This window comes from Nannobrachium achirus (genome assembly GCF_963921795.1).
Source record: "Nannobrachium achirus genome assembly, chromosome: 4".
Taxonomy (NCBI): Eukaryota; Metazoa; Chordata; class Actinopteri; order Myctophiformes; family Myctophidae; genus Nannobrachium; species Nannobrachium achirus.
The window spans coordinates 5,069,929-5,092,268 of record NC_137813.1 but is presented as its reverse complement, the minus strand read 5'-3'; the positions used below and the strand labels follow the sequence as shown (position 1 = coordinate 5,092,268).

Here is a 22,340-nt window from a genome sequence, read left to right as displayed (position 1 = left end):
TTTTCTTATCAGCCCAATAAAAGGGACAAGGTTCAGTGTGACTTGTCTTTATGAACCAACCAGAAAGGAGCTCTCATCTCATGTGACCTATGAGGAACCAACCAGAAACGAGCTCTCATCTCATGTGACCTATGTGGACAATCAAACCAAACTACACTCCATCTGTTAGTCAGTTAGTCATACAGACTTACAGACATACAGCTGTACTGAAATGGCGCAGCAGGGAGTTCAACTGGAACTCCCTGTTGAACTCCGATTGTAAATGTCCGATTCTACATACAGTAGAATCGGACAGGAAATATAATATCTCGTTTACAGCCATTTTGACAACATGCAAACTCAAGAATAATACAGGTATAAGTCCCTTCTGTGCCATAAATCTTAGCAAATGGATTCATATTGCTTGTATTTGCAAAAGCAGTCAACAATCATGGTAGAAATTATGTTAAAGCTCTATTTTGGGAGTCCACCATCTTGCAAATATGCACAATAAAGGTCCAGACACACCCAATAATACAATTAGCTATTCCATTGAGTCTCCCATGGTCAGACACCATGAAATAGACACCAAGTTTGCGTTTCTAGCTCATCTGGTTCAGAAGTTAGAGGCAAAACCTATTTTCTGGGTCCTTACATTATGGCGGCCATATTGTGGCGGCCATATTGGATTTCATGGAAACTTGCAATACAAAAAATGTTCATATGTATACCATTGATCAACCTGTGAAGTTTCGTGGAAATATCCCTCAGTTTAAAATTTTGCCCTATTCACCCCCCATTAAAACTAATAGGGGCTAATATTGAGGCGGCCATATTGGACTTTGTTGTACAAATTGACCGGGTTGTCCATATAGGTTGTGATCCTACTGGGTCATAGATAATATTTCTGGTGGACAACTTTTTATGTCGGGGCAAATGCAGCACACCTTCCTTTGCCCCCTGGGTATCAAAAACGCTAGCAGAGCAACCTAAACTAACAGCCGAGTCTGTGCCTGGAGAATAGAGAAGCGTTTCGCCTTTACAAGCCCCGCCCGGAGACATTCAGTCACTGTCCTATGCATGCGGGCGGTGCTTAGAAGCACCCGCACGGCAGGATTTGAGAGAAAATCAAACGCTCGCTTCTCTAGTTCAGCCTCACGGCACTGTGGAAAGAAATAACGCACCTGGCTTTGATATAAACTGATTCAAGGTGGTGGTTATAGTCTCATATACCACGGCAGAATCAAGGAATGGAACTAGCCGTTTTAGAAAATACAATTGGAATTGTAGGTGATGAGGCGTTATTGATTCTCTGTTTTGTCTATACGCACTCCTCCTGCAGCAAACAATGAGTTAATTAATTATTTCTGCAGCCACTGTTTCTTTTTTTTTCAGTTTTTTTTTTCAATTGTTTTGTTACATTATAGACTAACAATTATTCTTAATCAATTACATCGATTAGTATGATTAACTGTTACACACTTGAGAGAATGGGAGAGAGACAGAGAGAGATATAAAGAGAGAGAGAGAGAGAGAGAGAGAGAGAGAGAGAGAGAGTCAGAGAGAGAGAGAGAGAGAAAGAAAGAGAGAGTGGGGAGGGAGAGACAGAGAGAGAGATTATGGCTTTAACTATCAACTATTCTATTTAAATTTGAATATTTCAGTGAATCATTAAGATAGTCAAAGGAACAGTGGCCTCAATTAGCCTTATTCACGGCCCGCCCACCTACTTCCGTTTCTCAGTTTTCCCCGGGTGCTGACTTCAATTTAGAAGGGGAAACTATACTGGACTTAAAGCCAACAAATCATTATTTCTAACAGTAAAGTAAATTATAGTGCTTTGTGCCGTTTAGTATCTTGTGTTCTTGATCATGCTAGCCGTATTTTATACTTTACTATTCGGAAATTGCATTAAATTGGCGATTTCTGTGCTAACTCCATAGGCTATGGTAGGATTTACCCCTTCAAAACGGGACTTCAGCACCCGGGGGATGCTGAGTGGGCGGGTCGTGAATAGGGCTAATACCTGTCTAACTACTGCTCCATAGTGAGTGACACCCACAGCCACATCATCTGAGGGAGCGACCTTGCCTGGCGTTGCCAGTCTCTATCACACACTTTGTTTTGGGAAGAGAATCTGGGATTTCAGGAAGAGCTTTCATTTCTGGGGGGCGGGATAAAGCCTAGTGACGCGAGCCCCAAACTACGTGCCCCAAGCATACAACCCTGATTGGCCTACCCTTGAAGCTGGTTGAGGAAATAGAATCTCAATGGATCGGTTCCAGACCGTACGACAACACCACTACCGCCAGAGGGTGTTGTTGTGTTCGGTCTGGTTAGTTAAATTTAACTCACTTAGCGCCAGTCGACTCCCAGATCGACATTGTTATTATGGACGTCTCTGCCGAGCAACTTTAATCGACTTTTATATAAAAGCATTGTTTAAGCATTTATTTGGGTATTTCGACGGAGCAAATGGGTTTCCTTACCTTCAGCTGGTTATAACACGAGACCGTGAAAAAAAAAGGATACGATTATGACGTCACCACTAAACCGGGACTCTCTGTTTACAGTAGCATCTGCTAGCCGTTACGCTCAATGCAAACCATCGTCCATTACACAGCTTCACTAGGTCGGATTTTGATTCGGACATTTTGTGCGTGGCGTCTGTATACGATCCGTTGCCCAGACCGATGGTGGTTTTAGACGATCAAGCACGAATTGAACACGATTGAGCACAGATGGCGCGCCGCTGTTCTCCCATTGTGAATCAATGGAGCAACGTCACCTACCCATCCTTCAAACAGGGTTTCTTCTGAAGGTTTTAGTGTTACGATGGCACACTCTAGTGGTGTTTTTGGAGGTGGTTTATCATCATGGCTTTGAAAACAATGAAATTATACCCTATCATGTTAATAAAATATAGCTATTTCCCGTCAGTTTTAGCGCACATCCATATTTTAAGTTCGCAGGGAATGGGTTCCAGGCAAGGAGCGACCATGATCTGGTACCAAAATGTAGAACAAACATAGAGAGATTATTGTCCATTCTACTGCTATGCCACCGTAATGTGGAATGATATCCAATAAAAGATGTGAATCATCACAGCAATAAAGGTTTTACACCGGTAAACCTGTGATGTGACCATAAAGTTGATTCATAGAAGTTAATGAATAATAAAATACCTCCACCGTGTCAGAGCAACACACTGTCCTTAGTGAATACAACACGCTACCTACAGTATCATAATTTATTTGTTGTGTGTGTAATGATATTGTTCAGTAAAAATGGTATTAAGGGCCTGATACCTTGATGGGAGCAGGGCTGTAGAGTATCTGAGTATCCAAAAAGGGTTTTTGTAGCCGTCCAGTCATGGCTGCTACAATGTGTCTTATCTACAGCACCTGTACACAAGCTCATAATAAAGAAGAACTTTGAACCTCACCTGAGCATCAGCAGATTCCTGACAAGCATTTTCTTATCAGCCCTATAAAAGGGACAAGGTTCAGTGTGACTTGTTTTAATGAACCAACCATAAAGGAGCTCTCATCTCATGTGACCTCTGAGGACATAAAGCCAAACCACACTCCATCTGTTAGTCAGTTAGTCATACAGACTTACAGACATACAGTCATACTGAAATGGCGCAGCAGGGAGTTCAACTGGATCGGGAACAGTTGTGTTGTTCTATCTGTCTGGATCTCCTGAAGGATCCAGTGACTGTTCCCTGTGGACACAGCTACTGCAGGAGGTGTATCGAGGGCTTCTGGGAGCAGGATGATCAGAGAGGGAGGTTCAGCTGTCCACAGTGCAGACACACCTTCATCCCAAGACCTGTTCTGAAGAAGAACACCATGTTGGCTGAGGTGGTGGAGAGCATGAAGAAGACAGGACTCCAAGATGCTCCTCCTGATCACTGCTACGCTGGACCTGGAGATGTGGCCTGTGATGTCTGCACTGGGAGGAGACTGAAAGCTGTGAAGACTTGTCTTCAGTGTCTGGTGTCTTACTGTGACCCTCACCTCCAGCCTCACTATCAGTCTCCTGCCTTTAAGAAACACAAGCTGGTCAAAGCCTCCAGCCAGCTTCAGGAGAACATCTGCTCTCGTCACAACAAGGTCAGAGATCTATTCTGTCGCAACGATCAGCAGTGTATCTGTTATCTGTGCTCTGTGGAAGAACACAAAGGTCACGATACGATCTCAGTTGAAGCAGAACGCACTGAGAGACAGAAAGAGTTTGGTACGAGTCTGCAGAACATCCAGAAGAGAATCCAGCAGAGAGAGAAAGACGTGAAGGTGCTTCAGCAGAAGGTGGAGTCCATCAAGCACTGTGCTGACAGAGCAGTGGAGGACAGTGACACCATCTTCACTGAGCTCATCTCTTCCATGGAGAGAAGAGGATCTGAGGTGAGGCAGCAGATCAGAGAGCAGCAGGAACGTCAAGTGAGCGGCGCTGAAGAAGTGAGGAGGCGAGTAGAGCAGGAGCTCTCTGAGCTGAGGAGGAGACATGCTGAGCTGCAGCAGCTGTCACTCACAGAGGATCACATCCACTTTCTACAGCGTTTCACCTCCTCTCTCTCAAGGATCAGTGAATCTACACACCCACTCAGCAGCCACGTCCGTCCTCTGAGATACTTTGAAGATGTGACTGCGGCCGTGTCCAAGATGAGGGACAAGCTAGAGGACATTCTTACAGAGGAAGGGACAAACGTCTCAGAGACAGTGAACAGAGTGGATGTTTTACTGTCAACACCACCAGAGCCCAAGACCAGAGCTGAGTTCTTACAATATTCATGTCCAATCACACTGGATCCAAACACAGCTCATCAATGCCTGTCTCTGTCTAAAGGCAACAGGAAAGTAACACGGATGGACAAACCACAATCATATCCTGATCACCCAGAGAGATTCACTGGACATAATCAGGTTCTGAGTAGAGAGGCTCTGACTGGACGCTGTTACTGGGAGGCAGAGTGGAGTGGAGACTGTGTTTTTATAGCAGTCTCATATAAAGATACCAGCAGAACAGGGTGGGGTGTTGAATGTTTATTTGGATCCAATGATAAATCATGGTCTTTATACTGTACCAAACAAGGTAATCAATTCAGACACAGAGGCAGTGTAATTCGCATACCAGGTGGTGTCTCCTCCAGAGTAGGAGTGTACGTGGACCACGGTGCAGGTACTCTGTCCTTCTACAGAGTGTCTGCAGACACCATGACTCTCCTTCACACAGAACACAACACCTTCACACACAACCTCCATGCTGGACTCTTGCTTTGTTCACCTGGAGACACTGCTGAGTTGTGTGACCTCAAGTAGATCACACTGCTGTTTAGTCCCTCATGTCATGAGTCAAGAATTGTTTCTTCATTTTTTTTTCTCTCTCTCAGCCTGCCTTGTGAGCTTGTAAATCAGCTTTTTTTCTTTGCTATGCATCGTATCATGAAGTACACACACACACACACACACACACACACACACACACACACACACACACACACACACACACACACACGCGCACACACACACACACACACACACACACACACACACACACACACACACACACACACACACACACACACAGGGACTTAAAGTGGTTAAAAGTCTATTTTAATATTTTTTTCTCCTCTTGTGTTCATAAACTTCTTGATACCATATGTCTTGTTATGATGTAATCATTACTTTATTGATGTGATATTCCATGTGAAACATCGATTGTATTATTTCCATATTTCTTATTCTCAGAACAAACATTGCAGATGAAATGTGATAGACCTGTTGTAATAATTCTGTTTTAATTCATTTATAATTCATAATGAGTAACCAGCATATTAATATAAGTCGAATAAAATCGTAGTGTATGAGTGTATGTGTAGTGTTATTATTATTGTTTTATGAGTGTACTTTATGTCTTTATATAATTCACTGGACACTGTAGAGTAGAACAGGGAGTCACTGAATGACATGTGACTCATGGTGATGATCTAAGACACTGGTTTTCAACCTTTTCAGGCCACGACCGTCTAAAATAAAATTGGAATTGTAGGAGATGAGGTATTATTGATGCTCTGTTTCGTCTATCCACAACTCTCCAACATCCCATCCTGCATTGCGCAGAATGTGCAGGCAGCTTCCGGCGCCGCAGCCGAGAGTGATCTACAAGCTCACAACGGCTACATCTGCGACACAACATGAGCTTGTATGTCTGCTGTTAACCGGAAGTGTCTCGCAAATATTGCTACAGTAAATTCTCGTAGAAACAGGTGGATACAAACTCCTCCTGCGGCAAACTAAGAGTTAATTAATTATTTATGTAGCCACTGCCAGCGTTTTTTAATATTCTTTATCAGTGTTTTTCCCTTATTTCCGAGGCTCCATGAACGCACCAACGGTCCAAATGTAAATCGATTACTTCCGGTTGCGCGTTACGTCCCTATTTGCTTTCACCCAGAACAGAAAAATGACAACCGCTGCAATCATTGCTTTTGTTATGGTTCGTAGCTAAGGGCTTGTTTTGATCAAGAACGTGATCTGGAGTTAGATTACGAGATACATCCATTTTGATTGGATTTCATAACATTGGCCTGGATGCAACACCGGATTTCCTCATTATGTTATCTCCCAATGCATTATGGGAATTTGAGTTTTTGCATCAGTCGCAGGTGCCGCAGACCGCATTCTACGGTTTAATATAACAAAGAGGGGAGGAGATCTCCGTCCTCTGCACAAAAACGCTAATTTTGACAGAGATCTCTGTTTTTTGTCAGTCAATGTTGTAACCCTTCAAGCTCTATGTTCTACTTTGTTACACAACGGTGTTGTGTAAAAATTGTGATAATAGCTAGCAGATCTACAAGCTCAACATGTCGCAAGGTAATGTGTTGTGTACTGTTGTAGACCTGCTCTTTTCAATATTTAGATGGTTATGTTTTATGTTTTCAATTGTTTTATTACATTATAGACTAACAATTATTCTTAATCAATTACATCGATTAGTATGATTAACCGTTACACACTTGAGAGAATGGGAGAGAGACAGAGAGAGATATAAAGAGAAAGAGAGCGAGCGAGAGACCGAGAACGAGACAGGCGGGAGAGAGAGAGAGAGAGAGAGAGAGAGAGAGAGAGAGAGAGCTATTATGGCTTTAACAATCAACTATTCTATTTTTATATTTCAGTGAATCATTAAAGATAGTAAAAGGAACAGTGGCCTCAATACCTGTCTAACTACTGCTCCATAGTGAGTGAAACCCACAGCCACATCATCTGAAGGAGCGACCATGATCTGGAACCAACTTGTAGAACAAACATGGAGGGATTATTGTCCATTCTACTGCTATGCCACCGTAATGTGGAATGATATCCAATAAAAGATGTGAATCATCACAGCAATAAAGGTTTTACACCGGTAAACCTGTGATGTGACCACAAAGTTGAATCATAGAAGTTAATGAATAATAAAATACCTCCACCGTGTCAGAGCAACACATTGTCTTTAGTGAATACAACAGGCTACCTACAGGCTACAGTATCATATTATTTATGGGTTGTTTGTTACAGTTTACAGTTTAGGCATTTAGCAGACACTTTTAATCCAAAGTGACTTACAATAAGCAGATAATGCATTACTATAATAACAAGATAACATGTCAGAACATCAACAACAATATAACAAATGCATATGAATATCAATCTAAAACAATAAAATCAGTAAAGAGAAAAACAAAAACAAAAAAATGTTGACTAGCTTCATGTATGGTCATTGAGTGTTTCAGTAGTGCTATGGGTCAAGGTGGAGTCTGAAAAGATGAGTCTTCAGTCCACGGCGAAAGCTAGTGAGTGAGTCCGTTGTTCTAAGTGCGACAGGAAGTTTATTTCACAGCTTGGGGGCCAGGAGGGCAAACTGTCTCGGAGGAGTGGATTTCTGTCCTGGGGCCTTCAGCGAGGGTTCTGTCAGCATCCCTGTGTTGGCTGATCTAAGTGAACGGGTGGGGGTGTAGGGGTTGATCAGGTTTTGGAGGTATGGAGGCGCCATACCTCTGGCTGCGGCCGCAACCGGGAGCCAGTGGAGGCTGCGGGGAAGGGGGGAGACATGAGAGAACTTAGGCTGGTTGAAGGCTGGTGTGTGTAATGATATTGTTCAGTAAACATGGTATTAAGGGCCTGTGTGTATGTGTGTCCCTTGATGGGAGCAGGACTGTAGAGTATCTGGGTATCCTAAAAGGGTTTTGTAGCCGTCCAGTCATGGCTGCTGCAATGTGTCTTATCTACAGTACCTGTACACAAGCTCATAATAAAGAAGAACCTTGAACCTCAGCTGAGAGTCAGCAGATTCCTGACAAGCCTTTTCTTATCAGCCCAATAAAAGGGACAAGGTTCAGCGTGACTTGTCTTTATGAACCAACCATAAAGGAGCTCTCATCTCATGTGACCTATGAGGACATCAAACCAAACTACACTCAACCTGTTAGTCAGTTAGTCATACAGCCTTACAGACAGACAGTCGTACTGAAATGGCGCAGCAGGGAGTTCAACTGGACCGGGAACAGTTGTGTTGTTCTATCTGTCTGGATCTCCTGAAGGATCCAGTGACTGTTCCCTGTGGACACAGCTACTGCAGGAGGTGTATCGAGGGCTTCTGGGAGCAGGATGATCAGAGAGGGAGGTTCAGCTGTCCACAGTGCAGACACACCTTCATCCCAAGACCTGTTCTGAAGAAGAACACCATGTTGGCTGAGGTGGTGGAGAGCCTGAAGAAGACAGGACTCCAAGATGCTCCTCCTGATCACTGCTACGCTGGACCTGGAGATGTGGCCTGTGATTTCTGCACTGGGAGGAGACTGAAAGCTGTCAAGACTTGTCTTCAGTGTCTGGTGTCTTACTGTGACACTCACCTCCAGCCTCACTATCAGTCTCCTGCCTTTAAGAAACACAAGCTGGTCAAAGCCTCCAGCCAGCTTCAGGAGAACATCTGCTCTCGTCACAACAAGGTCAGAGATCTATTCTGTCGCACCGATCAGCAGTGTATATGTTATCTGTGCTCCGTGGAAGAACACAAAGGTCACGATACGATCTTGGTTTCAGCAGAACATATTGAGAGACAGAAAGAGCTCGGTTCGAGTCTGCAGAACATCCAGAAGAGAATCCAGGAGAGAGAGAAAGACATGAAGGTGCTTCAGCAGGAGGTGGAGTCCATCAACCACTGTGCTGACAGAGCAGTGGAGGACAGTGACACCATCTTCACTGAGCTCATCTCTTCCATGGAGAGAAGAGGATCTGAGGTGAGGCAGCAGATCAGAGAGCAGCAGGAACGTCAAGTGAGCGGCGCTGAAGAAGTGAGGAGGCGAGTGGAGCAGGAGCTCTCTGAACTGAGGAGGAGACATGCTGAGCTGCAGCAGCTGTCACTCACAGAGGATCACATCCACTTTCTACAGCGTTTCACCTCCTCTCTCTCAAGGATCAGTGAATCTACACACCCAGTCAGCAGCCACGTCCGTCCTCTGAGATACTTTGAAGATGTGACCGCGGCCGTGTCCAAGATGAGGGACAAGCTAGAGGACATTCTTACAGAGGAAGGGACAAAAGTCTCAGAGACAGTGAACAGAGTGGATGTTTTACTGTCAACACCACCAGAGCCCAAGACCAGAGCTGAGTTCTTACAATATTCATGTCCATTCACACTGGATCCAAACACAGCTCAACAACACCTGTCTCTGTCTAAAGGAAACAGGAAAGTAACACTGATGGACAAACCACAATCATATCCTGATCACCCAGAGAGATTCACAAGATATTCTGAGGTTCTGAGCAGAGAGGCTCTGACTGGACGCTGTTACTGGGAGGCAGAGTGGAGTGGAGACAGTGTTCATATAGCAGTCTCATATAAAGATATCAGCAGAACAGGGTGGGGTGTTGAATGTTTATTTGGATCCAATGATAAATCATGGTCTTTATACTGTACCAAACAAGGTAATCAATTCAGACACAGAGGCAGTGTAATTCGCATACCAGGTGGTGTCTCCTCCAGAGTAGGAGTGTACGTGGACCACGGTGCAGGTACTCTGTCCTTCTACAGAGTGTCTGCAGACACCATGACTCTCCTTCACACAGAACACAACACCTTCAAACACAACCTCCATGCTGGACTTCATCTTTCTTCACCTGGAGACACTGCTGAGTTGTGTGACCTCAAGTAGATCACACTTTGGTCAAGAGTCAAGAATTGTTTCTTCATTGTTTTATTATTTTTCTCTCAGCCTTCCTCGTGAGCTTATAAATCAGCATTCTTTTCTTGCATCGTATCATCAGGTATGTAGGGTCTTAACACATGGGCTGCTAAGGTTTATAACATTTATAGCTGTTGCTGCTGCCACCATTGACTTACGCTTTGTTTTGACGTGCCTCGCAAGCTTCGTGCGTGTGCACGTGCGTGTCCAGAGAAGATTGAGGAGGATAATCCATTTGTTTACAAACGCTCGCGAAACTAAAATCCAAAAATCGCGGTAAAATCGCGGTAAAGTGTCGCCGTGAAAACAATCAGCTCTCTGCTTCCATGGGGCTGTTTTCACTTCATTCTTAGATAAAGCCGTTCTTATGTTTCAAAGTAGAATCTAAAGCAATGTTAAATCCTTCCGTGATGTCTTCCCTAGAGGGGCTGCCTGCACTGACTGGGTGACGTAATGGACTCAGGTCATGCAAAGGGCAGCTGCAGTCTCAAAAAGTTAACTGTTTGTTGCCTCGCCTGTGAACGAGATAACTTCCTGTGGCAGGGGGACACCTAGTGGCCATAACTCGTCCCTGAACGAGTTTGGCTCCCCAAGTGTTAAAGTGGTTAATAATCAATTTTATAAATTATGTTGTTCTTCTCTTGTATTCGTAAACCTTATTGGTACCATTTCTCTTGCTATGATGTAATCATTACTTTATGGATGGATGATATTCCATGTGAAATATTGATTTTATTATTTCCATATTTCTTATTCTCAGAACAAACATTGCATATTAAATGTGACAGACCGGCTGGCATTAATAATTATGTCTTGATTCATTTATAATTCATAAAAGTAACCAGCACGTTAATATTATTAGAATAAATGTCAGTGTATGAGTGTGTAGTGTTTGTCTTATTGTATAGCCTATATGTCTTTATAACTGTCACTGGACACTGTAGAGAGTAATTCAATGAGATGTTACTTATGGTGATGATCTAAGATACTGGTTTTCAACCTTTTCAGGCCACGACCGCCTAAAATACTCTGGGAATTGTAGGAGTTGAGCCTCAACAATGCCTCAATTGTTGAGGCATTGTTGATGCTCTGTTTTGTCTATACAATCTTCCTGCTGCAACCAATGAGTTAATTAATTATTTCTTTAGCCACTGCCAGCGTTTTCTTTTCTTTTTTTTTTCTTTTTCAGTGTTTTCCCATTATTTCCGAGGCTCCACTAACGTACCAACATTCAAAATGTAATGCGATTAGTTCTGGCCGCGCCTTACGGTCGTATTTTCTTTCACAGAGAATAGAAAAATTAAAACCTTTTTTTATGGTCATAGAGAAAGAGAGAGAGAGAGAGAGAGAGAGAGAGAGAGAGAGGAAGAGAGAGACAGAGAAACAGAGAGAAAGTGGCATAAAATAAGTCTGTCTGCGTCCACATGTGCCTTCTTGCGTAAGTGGCTCAGTCTCCATCTCCACAGATGGACATTCTGGCAGTAAAGGTTCCATCATGGTATCTGCTCTGCATTTCATCGTGTCTCTCTGTTGGCGTACGTGTGTTTCCATTCACTGTAGCCTGGGGCCGCATGCAGGGTACAGGCCCTACGTAGCCTAGCGTAACCTAGCCTAGCGTAGCGCACCGCACGCCTTGTGTACTCTGTGGTAAACATAACTCAATCACAGTCTCACATCAGGTCCATGGGGCTCAAAACTGACATGGGCTCTGCTCAATCTCACCGACGCTCACGCACGCACAGTACCTACCAATGTACTGTATGTACCATTGGTGTAAAGTAACTAGGTACATTTACTTAAAGGAGTAGTTCACCCCCAAAATGACTTTTTTTTATATTGATTACTCTCGCCATGGAGACTTGAGTTCGATAATATTTTAAGTTTTTGTTGCATTCCTAAGACAATAATAAAAACAATAAATGTACCCCCTATTATTCCGGATGGGGACCCAACCGGAATCAATGGGGTAATTTGACTAAAATCATTTTTTTTGCTTGTGCCAATGTGACAAATACAAAAATGGCAAGAGTAATCAATAGAAAAAAAAGTCATTTTGCGGGTGAACTACTCCGTTAAGTGCTGTACTTAAGTACATTTGTACTTTAGGCCTACTTGAGTATTTACAATTTATAATACGTTTACTGCTACTCCACTACAACTTGGATCTAAATATTGCACTTTTACTCCACTACATTTATTTGGAAAACTTTAGTTACTTGTTACTTTGCATATTTACATATTATAAAACATACATAAAAAATGTAGACCTATTTGTATACCTTGGCTGTTAGAAAATAGCCGATCTACAAGCTCACAAGCTTGTAGATCTGCCGATCTACGCGTTGTGAGCTTGTCTCTGCTATTTTCAAACATTTAGTACTTTCACTTTTGGTACTAAGTGTTGGCCACCGCCAACACTTTCATATTTTTTACTCAAGTACATTTTGAATTCCGGACTGTTACTTGTAACAGAGTATTTCTACATTGCGGTATTGATTCTTTTAATTACCCTACCAGTGAAAAGTTTGGACACAGCTTCTCACTCAATGTGTGTGAGAGGTCCAAACTTTTGACTGGTAGGGTAAGCAAAAAAATGACAGTACCACCACTGGTATGTATGTATGCACACCATGTGTGCGACCGGGCCAGCTGACTGGCCCGGTCGGGGCGAGCGCTGGAGGCAGACAGGTGATTGGTTGAAAACATTACAGGCCAGTCCAGTTAAAGAGCTGCCATTGGATGAAGAGCGCTCACATTCATTCAGACTGGCGTTGGAATCTACTCAAAATGCTCACTATCTTAACTCATTGAATGCCCTTTTCAAGATGGCCGCCAAGTACCAGGATGCCACGTTCCTAAATTTCTAGTGCACGGATCAATTTTTAGTGCACGGATCGTGCACGCCCATGCACCATATATGCACCATATGTGTAGTACTTTTTAACAGCTTTCAAACAAAAAAATCCGCTTGGAAATCCGTTCAGGCATTCATGAGATAGAAGCCTTCAAAGTCAGACAAAACAAACACTGCCACCTTCCTAAATTTCTAGTGCACGGATCAATTGTTAGTGCACGGATCGTGCACGCCCATGCCTAGATCATGCACCATATGTGTAGTACTTTTTAACAGCTTTCAAACAAAAAAATCCGCTTGGAAATCCGTTCAGGCATTCATGAGATACAAGCCTTCAAAGTCAGACAAAACAGCCATTTTTGACATTTTGAAAGATGTGTTTGTTATGGGGCTAAACATGCAATTTCGCAATTGCGATCATGCCTAATACATTTGAGGCATTTTTAGAATGTTTTTGAAAAAAAAAAAAATGGCTTTCAACTCGGGAAACTCGGGCTGTGGCAGCCTGGGACTACTGTAATAACTCGGGAAACTCGGGCCTTGGCAGTCGATGAGTTAACTAGTTCACAGCCAAATCGCCTTCCATCGCCATTTTGAGGAAGCCCAGCCAGCCAGATCGCCAAACGTCGCCTTGGGGATCATTTTCTGATTTTTTTGGTATTTTTTTGAAATTTTTTGAGCTATAAATGACCATTCTAGGTTCATATAAGCTTAAGCTATAAAAATGCGCTGGAAATGACATCATCGATGACGTAACCCGGAAGTCGTTCGGCCATAACAAAGCATGGGCCTTTCCATAGCATTGAAAGCTGACGTTTTTCTTATCAAACTTTACCATATTTAGACGGATTTTCATTCGGAAAAAAATGGCAGGCTGACAGAGTGGTCACTCAGGATCAAAAACGAGTGTATATGGCGTGTGCACGACGTGCACTCGCTCCAGGATGGCTCCCGTTCGGCGGACCGGGAGCCATAATGGCGGCTCCATAGGCGGCCATTATGGTCCACAATGCTGTCCAGGCTGAGTCCAGACTGCAAGACCTAATCGTTGGGCACACTCTAGTGGTATAGTACGTGTACTACATTCTGCAATTATATTATCCCTGCTGGGATAGGCTACTGATAACTTGGAAATTAATAATATTCCTGGCAGTATAGGCGCGCACAAGCATATTGTAAATGGCTGGGAGAGAGTTAAGCAAGGAAATACTTTGTTTTGTTGTTACTTTTATTAATTTATTCCTCAGGTCGTCTACTCAAGCATTTAAATGGGGATGAAGAAAAAAACAGGGGCGACCAAAAGAAAGCAACCCCGAAATACCTGAACCAGCGCCTTCTTTTCGGTTTAGGCCACGCCGAGACCGGATCACACGGGCCAGTTTAGAACCAATACCCGATGTGGAAAGTCTGGCGTCGCAAGATTAGAGTTATAGTAGTCCTTGAAATGAAATAAAACTGTATGAGAACCAGCGGTATTGTAACTGTAAAAGCAGAAGTTACCCTGCATAGTGCTGGGTAGTAAGGCTGGTATTGTAACTGTAAAAGCAGAAGTTACCCTGCATAGTGCTGGGTAGTAAGGCTGGTATTGTAACTGTAAAAGCAGAAGTTACCCTGCATAGTGCTGGGTAGTAAGGCTGGTATTGTAACTGTAAAAGCAGAAGTTACCCTGCATAGTGCTGGGTAGTAAGGCTGGTATTGTAACTGTAAAAGCAGAAGTTACCCTGCATAGTGTTGGGTAGTAAGGCTGGTATTGTAACTGTAAAAGCAGAAGTTACCCTGCATAGTGCTGGGTAGTAAGGCTGGTATTGTAACTGTAAAAGCAGAAGTTACCCTGCATAGTGCTGGGTAGTAAGGCTGGTATTGTAACTGTAAAAGCAGAAGTTATCCTGCATAGTGCTGGGTAGTAAGGCTGGTATTGTAACTGTAAAAGCAGAAGTTACCCTGCATAGTGCTGGGTAGTAAGGCTGGTATTGTAACTGTAAAAGCAGAAGTTACCCTGCATAGTGCTGGGTAGTAAGGCTGGTATTGTAACTGTAAAAGCAGAAGTTACCCTGCATAGTGCTGGGTAGTAAGGCTGGTATTGTAACTGTAAAAGCAGAAGTTACCCTGCATAGTGCTGGGTAGTAAGGCTGGTATTGTAACTGTAAAAGCAGAAGTTACCCTGCATAGTGCTGGGTAGTAAGGCTGGTATTGTAACTGTAAAAGCAGAAGTTACCCTGCATAGTGCTGGGTAGTAAGGCTGGTATTGTAACTGTAAAAGCAGAAGTTACCCTGCATAGTGCTGGGTAGTAAGGCTGGTATTGTAACTGTAAAAGCAGAAGTTACCCTGCATAGTGCTGGGTAGTAAGGCTGGTATTGTAACTGTAAAAGCAGAAGTTACCCTGCATAGTGCTGGGTAGTAAGGCTGGTATTGTAACTGTAAAAGCAGAAGTTACCCTGCATAGTGCTGGGTAGTAAGGCTGGTATTGTAACTGTAAAAGCAGAAGTTACCCTGCATAGTGCTGGGTAGTAAGGCTGGTATTGTAACTGTAAAAGCAGAAGTTACCCTGCATAGTGCTGGGTAGTAAGGCTGGTATTGTAACTGTAAAAGCAGAAGTTACCCTGCATAGTGCTGGGTAGTAAGGCTGGTATTGTAACTGTAAAAGCAGAAGTTACCCTGCATAGTGCTGGGTAGTAAGGCTGGTATTGTAACTGTAAAAGCAGAAGTTACCCTGCATAGTGCTGGGTAGTAAGGCTGGTATTGTAACTGTAAAAGCAGAAGTTACCCTGCATAGTGCTGGGTAGTAAGGCTGGTATTGTAACTGTAAAAGCAGAAGTTACCCTGCATAGTGCTGGGTAGTAAGGCTGGTATTGTAACTGTAAAAGCAGAAGTTACCCTGCATAGTGCTGGATAGTAAGGCTGGTATTGTAACTGTAAAAGCAGAAGTTACCCTGCATAGTGCTGGGTAGTAAGGCTGGTATTGTAACTGTAAAAGCAGAAGTTACCCTGCATAGTGCTGGGTAGTAAGGCTGGTATTGTAACTGTAAAAGCAGAAGTTACCCTGCATAGTGCTGGGTAGTAAGGCTGGTATTGTAACTGTAAAAGCAGAAGTTACCCTGCATAGTGCTGGGTAGTAAGGCTGGTATTGTAACTGTAAAAGCAGAAGTTACCCTGCATAGTGCTGGGTAGTAAGGCTGGTATTGTAACTGTAAAAGCAGAAGTTACCCTGCATAGTGTTGGGTAGTAAGGCTGGTATTGTAACTGTAAAAGCAGAAGTTACCCTGCATAGTGCTGGGTAGTAAGGCTGGTATTGTAACTGTAAAAGCAGAAGTTACCCTGCATAGTGCTGGGTAGTAAGGCTGGTATTGTAACTGTAAAAGCAGAAGTTACCCTGCATAGTGCTGGGTAGTAAGGCTGGTATTGTAACTGTAAAAGCAGACGTTACCCTGCATAGTGCTGGGTAGTAAGGCTGGTATTGTAACTGTAAAAGCAGAAGTTACCCTGCATAGTGCTGGGTAGTAAGGCTGGTATTGTAACTGTAAAAGCAGAAGTTACCCTGCATAGTGCTGGGTAGTAAGGCTGGTATTGTAACTGTAAAAGCAGAAGTTACCCTGCATAGTGCTGGGTAGTAAGGCTGGTATTGTAACTGTAAAAGCAGAAGTTACCCTGCATAGTGCTGGGTAGTAAGGCTGGTATTGTAACTGTAAAAGCAGAAGTTACCCTGCATAGTGCTGGGTAGTAAGGCTGGTATTGTAACTGTAAAAGCAGAAGTTACCCTGCATAGTGCTGGGTAGTAAGGCTGGTATTGTAACTGTAAAAGCAGAAGTTACCCTGCATAGTGCTGGGTAGTAAGGCTGGGCAATATGTCCAAAATATATCGATATGGAGGTATCAACGTGCGAGGTTTACATATCGACGAAGACGGCTTGAAATGAGGTATTGGTGTATGTGTCAAATGAATTAACAGACACACTATGCATGCATGTAGCACATGCAACAAAAACAGTCCATCTGTAACCAGGTGTGGTTATTTCAATAAAACCTACCTGACCAACAACCCTCCAACAAAGGGTCAAACTCTTTTTTCTGCTATACCACCAAAATGTGGAAAGCCTTACCGAAGGTCATAAAGGAGTGTGGATCACTAGCATCCTTTAAAATTGCCCTGAAGAATCACTTACAGGCAGCAGCCATTCGCAACTGGTCAAAAACTAACCTAGCCCAACCCTACCCTCCCCTGCCCCTTCTTTGTATATACTGTTTATTTAGACTTACTGTTTTTTTTTTGTTTTTCTTTACATATCTACTGCATAGTACTGTGTTCTATTTGTCTGTCATTCAATGTTATATGAGATACTTCAATGGTTTCCAGTGGAAATAAGCTTAGTCTTTTCATGGATCTCCTTTTAGTAGACCTTGTACCAGTGAACTGTACCGTCATGAAACTGTACCTTTTCCTATGCAAACTTCTAATAAAGTCTTCAATCAATCAAACCTTTCTATGTGTACTGTGCAGTGTGCATGCACGGATATGATATTCATTATCTGGGTTAGGCAGGCAGTGGACCTAAAGCAGAAAAACATTAAAGACTATAAAATGCAATTGTGTTGACTAATATTGTTAGTAATATCTATATAATATCGAGGTATCCAACAACGTTATCGAATATCGAAGGTTTGCTTAACTCATTGAGTGCCAGCGCCCTCTAGGGGCCAAAGAATGCCAGCGCATCTCTCATAGGCGAGCGCTTTAGCTTCCAGGACTTCACCTTCCAGGACCTGACGTGCTCACGTTCATGCACGGCATGGAAATGTCCCGGATGAAGATGCTAACAGAATGGCTATTCCCATTTTGTCATCTAAAAGATGATTTTTGGGCGATTTCGCCGTAAATAAACCTCGCGCCGCTTCCCTATGACACAATCCAGAGATATAAGCCTTTAAAGATGTGGTCTTTCATTGGATTAGGCGGAGATTGGCGATTGCGTTCGCAAATAACGTCCGGCCGGGACGTTGCTAGCTTTCGGCTAGTAGCTACAAAAATCAGGCCAGGCTTCAGAAGGCCTCTTATCATTTTTATTAATTTCATTAAATATCCCGGACTAGTTCGGGATAGGCACCCTGGAATACGTTGCGCCGCCTACAATGAACATTGGGTGAACATTGGGGGGGTCTAAACTTTATTTTAAACCATTTTCAATGGAATATATCGTCGGACAGAGTAGAATGGCTTGCTGGCTAGCGGCTAGCGAGCCGGGACCACCCACGTTGCTCCAAGCAGCTCGGGGTAAGTAAAATAGCAAATAAAAAATGTTTTTGATCCCGAATATCCCGAACTAGTTCGGGAGAGGCACTGTATGAGTTAATATCGCCCAGCCTTACTGGGTAGTGTTTGGAGCTCATTAGCTGGTACAGCAGACAGACACTGTGTTGTGTTGCAGACATCATCCATGCAATTAAAGTCAGTTTGTTCACAGACAAAGACCATCGCTTTGCAGGGAATGCTGTTCTATTCATCAGCAATGTGTTCCTCGGTGTTCAGTAAGTAGCGGCTAGATTTCATTTCAATAGCTATTAGTTGAGCCGTGAAGGGAAGAACAGTTATTGTAACTGAAGCTGTCTGTCTGTCTGTCTGTCTGTCTGTCTGTCTGTCTGTCTGTCTGTCTAGATCAGGGCCAGGGTAGGCAACATTATAGGCACGGGTGCCAACATTGGAACAGGGGAGGGTGATCACTGGCACAGTGGCATAAGTGTGAGAGAGAGGATTATTTTATTATATTCAAATTGTAGCGTATCCGATGCTCACACTGTATATACTGTACATACCAGGGCAGGCATTTCATGAAGGCCATGGCCGCTGTTGCCCCTCAGTTTGGCCTTGTGCCCCTCAAACCAATGACATGACCTGAGGCCACAGTGGCCTTAATGCCCCTCAAACCAATGGCATGACCTGAGGCCACAGTGGCCTTAATGCCCCTCAAACCAATGGCATGACCTGAGGCCACAGTGGCCTTAATGCCCCTCAAACCAATGGCATGACCTGAGACCACAGTGGCCTTAATGCCCCTCAAACCAATGGCATGACCTGAGACCACAGTGGCCTTAATGCCCCTCAAACCAATGGCATGACCTGAGGCCACAGTGGCCTTAATGCCCCTCAAACCAATGGCATGACCTGAGGCCACAGTGGCCTTAATGCCCCTCAAACCAATGGCATGACCTGAGGCCACAGTGGCCTTAATGCCCCTCAAACCAATGGCATGACCTGAGGCCACAGTGGCCTTAATGCCCCTCAAACCAATGGCATGACCTGAGGCCACAGTGGCCTTAATGCCCCTCAAACCAATGGCATGACCTGAGGCCACAGTGGCCTTAATGCCCCTCAAACCAATGGCATGACCTGAGGCCACAGTGGCCTTAATGCCCCTCAAACCAATGGCATGACCTGAGACCACAGTGGCCTTAATGCCCCTCAAACCAATGGCATGACCTGAGGCCACAGTGGCCTTAATGCCCCTCAAACCAATGGCATGACCTGAGGCCACAGTGGCCTTAATGCCCCTCAAACCAATGGCATGACCTGAGGCCACAGTGGCCTTAATGCCCCTCAAACCAATGGCATGACCTGAGGCCACAGTGGCCTTAATGCCCCTCAAACCAATGGCATGACCTGAGGCCACAGTGGCCTTAATGCCCCTCAAACCAATGGCATGACCTGAGGCCACAGTGGCCTTAATGCCCCTCAAACCAATGGCATGACCTGAGACCACAGTGGCCTTAATGCCCCTCAAACCAATGGCATGACCTGAGACCACAGTGGCCTTAATGCCCCTCAAACCAATGGCATGACCTGAGACCACAGTGGCCTTAATGCCCCTCAAACCAATGGCATGACCTGAGGCCACAGTGGCCTTAATGCCCCTCAAACCAATGGCATGACCTGAGGCCACAGTGGCCTTAATGCCCCTCAAACCAATGGCATGACCTGAGGCCACAGTGGCCTTAATGCCCCTCAAACCAATGGCATGACCTGAGGCCACAGTGGCCTTAATGCCCCTCAAACCAATGGCATGACCTGAGGCCACAGTGGCCTTAATGCCCCTCAAACCAATGGCATGACCTGAGACCACAGTGGCCTTAATGCCCCTCAAACCAATGGCATGACCTGAGACCACAGTGGCCTTAATGCCCCTCAAACCAATGGCATGACCTGAGGCCACAGTGGCCTTAATGCCCCAGCTAGCTGTACCACTTTCTCCTCTGTCACTTTCTTGTCAATATGTAGACAGTAGACACCAGTGTCTCTTTCTTGTTATGTAGACATCAGTGTCTTTTGCTGAGATTATGAAATCTTCCTTGAGAGTCCCCGTCTTTAAACCAATCCAGTGACTTGGATTGGTGCAGGGCTAAGCATGGATCAGATTGTAAATACCACAATGTATCTGTTTTTCTGCAGACTAGTTTATCATCCCTAACCCTTACATTCAACAAATTCTTTCAATGGACAAAAATCTGGTTTAATTTCCTGCCCTGGCGTTTGGCCCTTGTGCCCTCAAAAAATGGACAACACCAAAGGCCATGTAGCCTTGCCCTTAACTCATTTAATTGTCCAGAGCGCCGGCCAATTTCTCCATTCACGGCTACTCTCTTATTTTGAAGGCCGGAAGTAGATCGAGCTCACAATTCCCACTTGACGATGTTCAAGATTCACCAGTTACTAGTTCCGGTCCAGAGCGTAAACAAAGATCTAAGATGGATGCCTTCATGCTTGTGCTATTTTAGCGAGATTGCCATGCCATCCTTGGCATCAAAAGTCTTTTTTGGAGAAAATGGACTGTAAAGATCAGAAGAGCCATTGTTTTCTATGGGACGCAGCACGTTTGCGTGCACGTTGGACGTGCGATGGAGACGAATCGCGGACTTCACCCGAGCCAGATGTTTTCCCCGGACCGAAGGTAACCAGCGCCAGCTTTACTGTATATACAGTGTATTTCGCAGGGATACGCGCGATCAGCACTCCGGACCGCGTTAATATTTCGCGAGTATAGGGTGTGCCAAATGTAGTTCTAAGAGCGGCCATTTCTTGGGTAAACACAGCCTTACACAGGTGTTCTGATTGGAGTAAAGCATTAGTTCTATGCAATCAAACAACTGAAACACCTGTGTTTTTACCCAAGAAATGGCCGCTAAGGACTACAATGACGTAGCCGCTGGCACACAATATACGCGCTATCAGCACTAAATGAGTTAAAATGACGGAATTCCTGGCCCGATAACATACACGCACATACAGAGTTAGAATGGCTTAAAGAGAAGGGAACAACGATAGCCCAGCTGGAACCAGAATGGAGATAGAATTATGATAAACGTAATGTCAGGAACTGGACAACCTACAGCACATCTATGCACCGTTGATGTTCTCTATCCAACGATCTGTTCTCACTCAGGCCCCGTCTCTCACACTTAAAAGTCTGCCAGCACACACACACACACCCCCCCCCCCCCCCCCACACACACACACACACACACACACACACACACACACACACACACACCCCCCACACACACACACACACACACGCACACACGTGCGCGCATGTGGGACCTGGACGAGGGGAGTCAACAGGTGGATGAGGATAATTGAATCAGATGTGTCTGGACTCTGGGGCCCAGGAGATCAAAGCCGTGGCAATTCAGACCAGAGCGCCACACACACACACACACACACGCACGCACACGCACACGCACACACACACACACACACAGAAGGAAAGGAGAGTAGAGCTTCAGCCTCTAATACCTCTAGTGCAGCCCGTCTGTCTGTCTGCATGTCTGTCTGTCTGTCTGTCTGTCTGTCTGTCTGTCTTCCTGATTAACCCATTCTGACATCCATAACGGGATGGGACGATAAGCGATATATTATGGTTTATCGTGATAAAAATCACTCACGATAATCGTATCATAGAGATTTAGTTTATCATGATATCGTCCTCCGTCATGCACTAGCATCAATTCACCTTTTATATGCCGAGCTGCATATCTGGTACCATTTACACCCTCTGTAATTGTAAAAGGTATTTTTTGACAAATGTTCCGCCCCAGGATAACGGATTTTGATTATCGCGATAACATTGTAAACCCGCGATTTCTTTTGCCACAATAATCGTGATATGAAATGTTCATATCGTCCCATCCCGACATCCATATAGTGCCAGTCTTGACCTCTCCAGCTGCAGAGCCCCTGGGTTCAGGGGGTCCGGAGGGTCTCGGACCCCAGGAAATGCACCTCGACC

The 22,340-nt window shown here is 44.3% G+C and overlaps 1 protein-coding gene across 1 annotated transcript; it reads left to right on the top strand.

Annotated features, from left to right (window-relative positions):
* Positions 1 to 3,620: 3,620 nt before the first annotated feature.
* Positions 3,621 to 10,183, top strand: LOC308282589 (uncharacterized protein; the record flags this gene model as incomplete). The annotated part of the gene is made up of 2 exons (XM_080722976.1): positions 3,621 to 5,299; positions 8,491 to 10,183. 2 exons carry the CDS (start codon positions 3,621 to 3,623, stop codon positions 10,181 to 10,183), a joined length of 3,372 nt encoding a protein of 1,123 aa, XP_080579102.1.
* Positions 10,184 to 22,340: the final 12,157 nt, after the last annotated feature.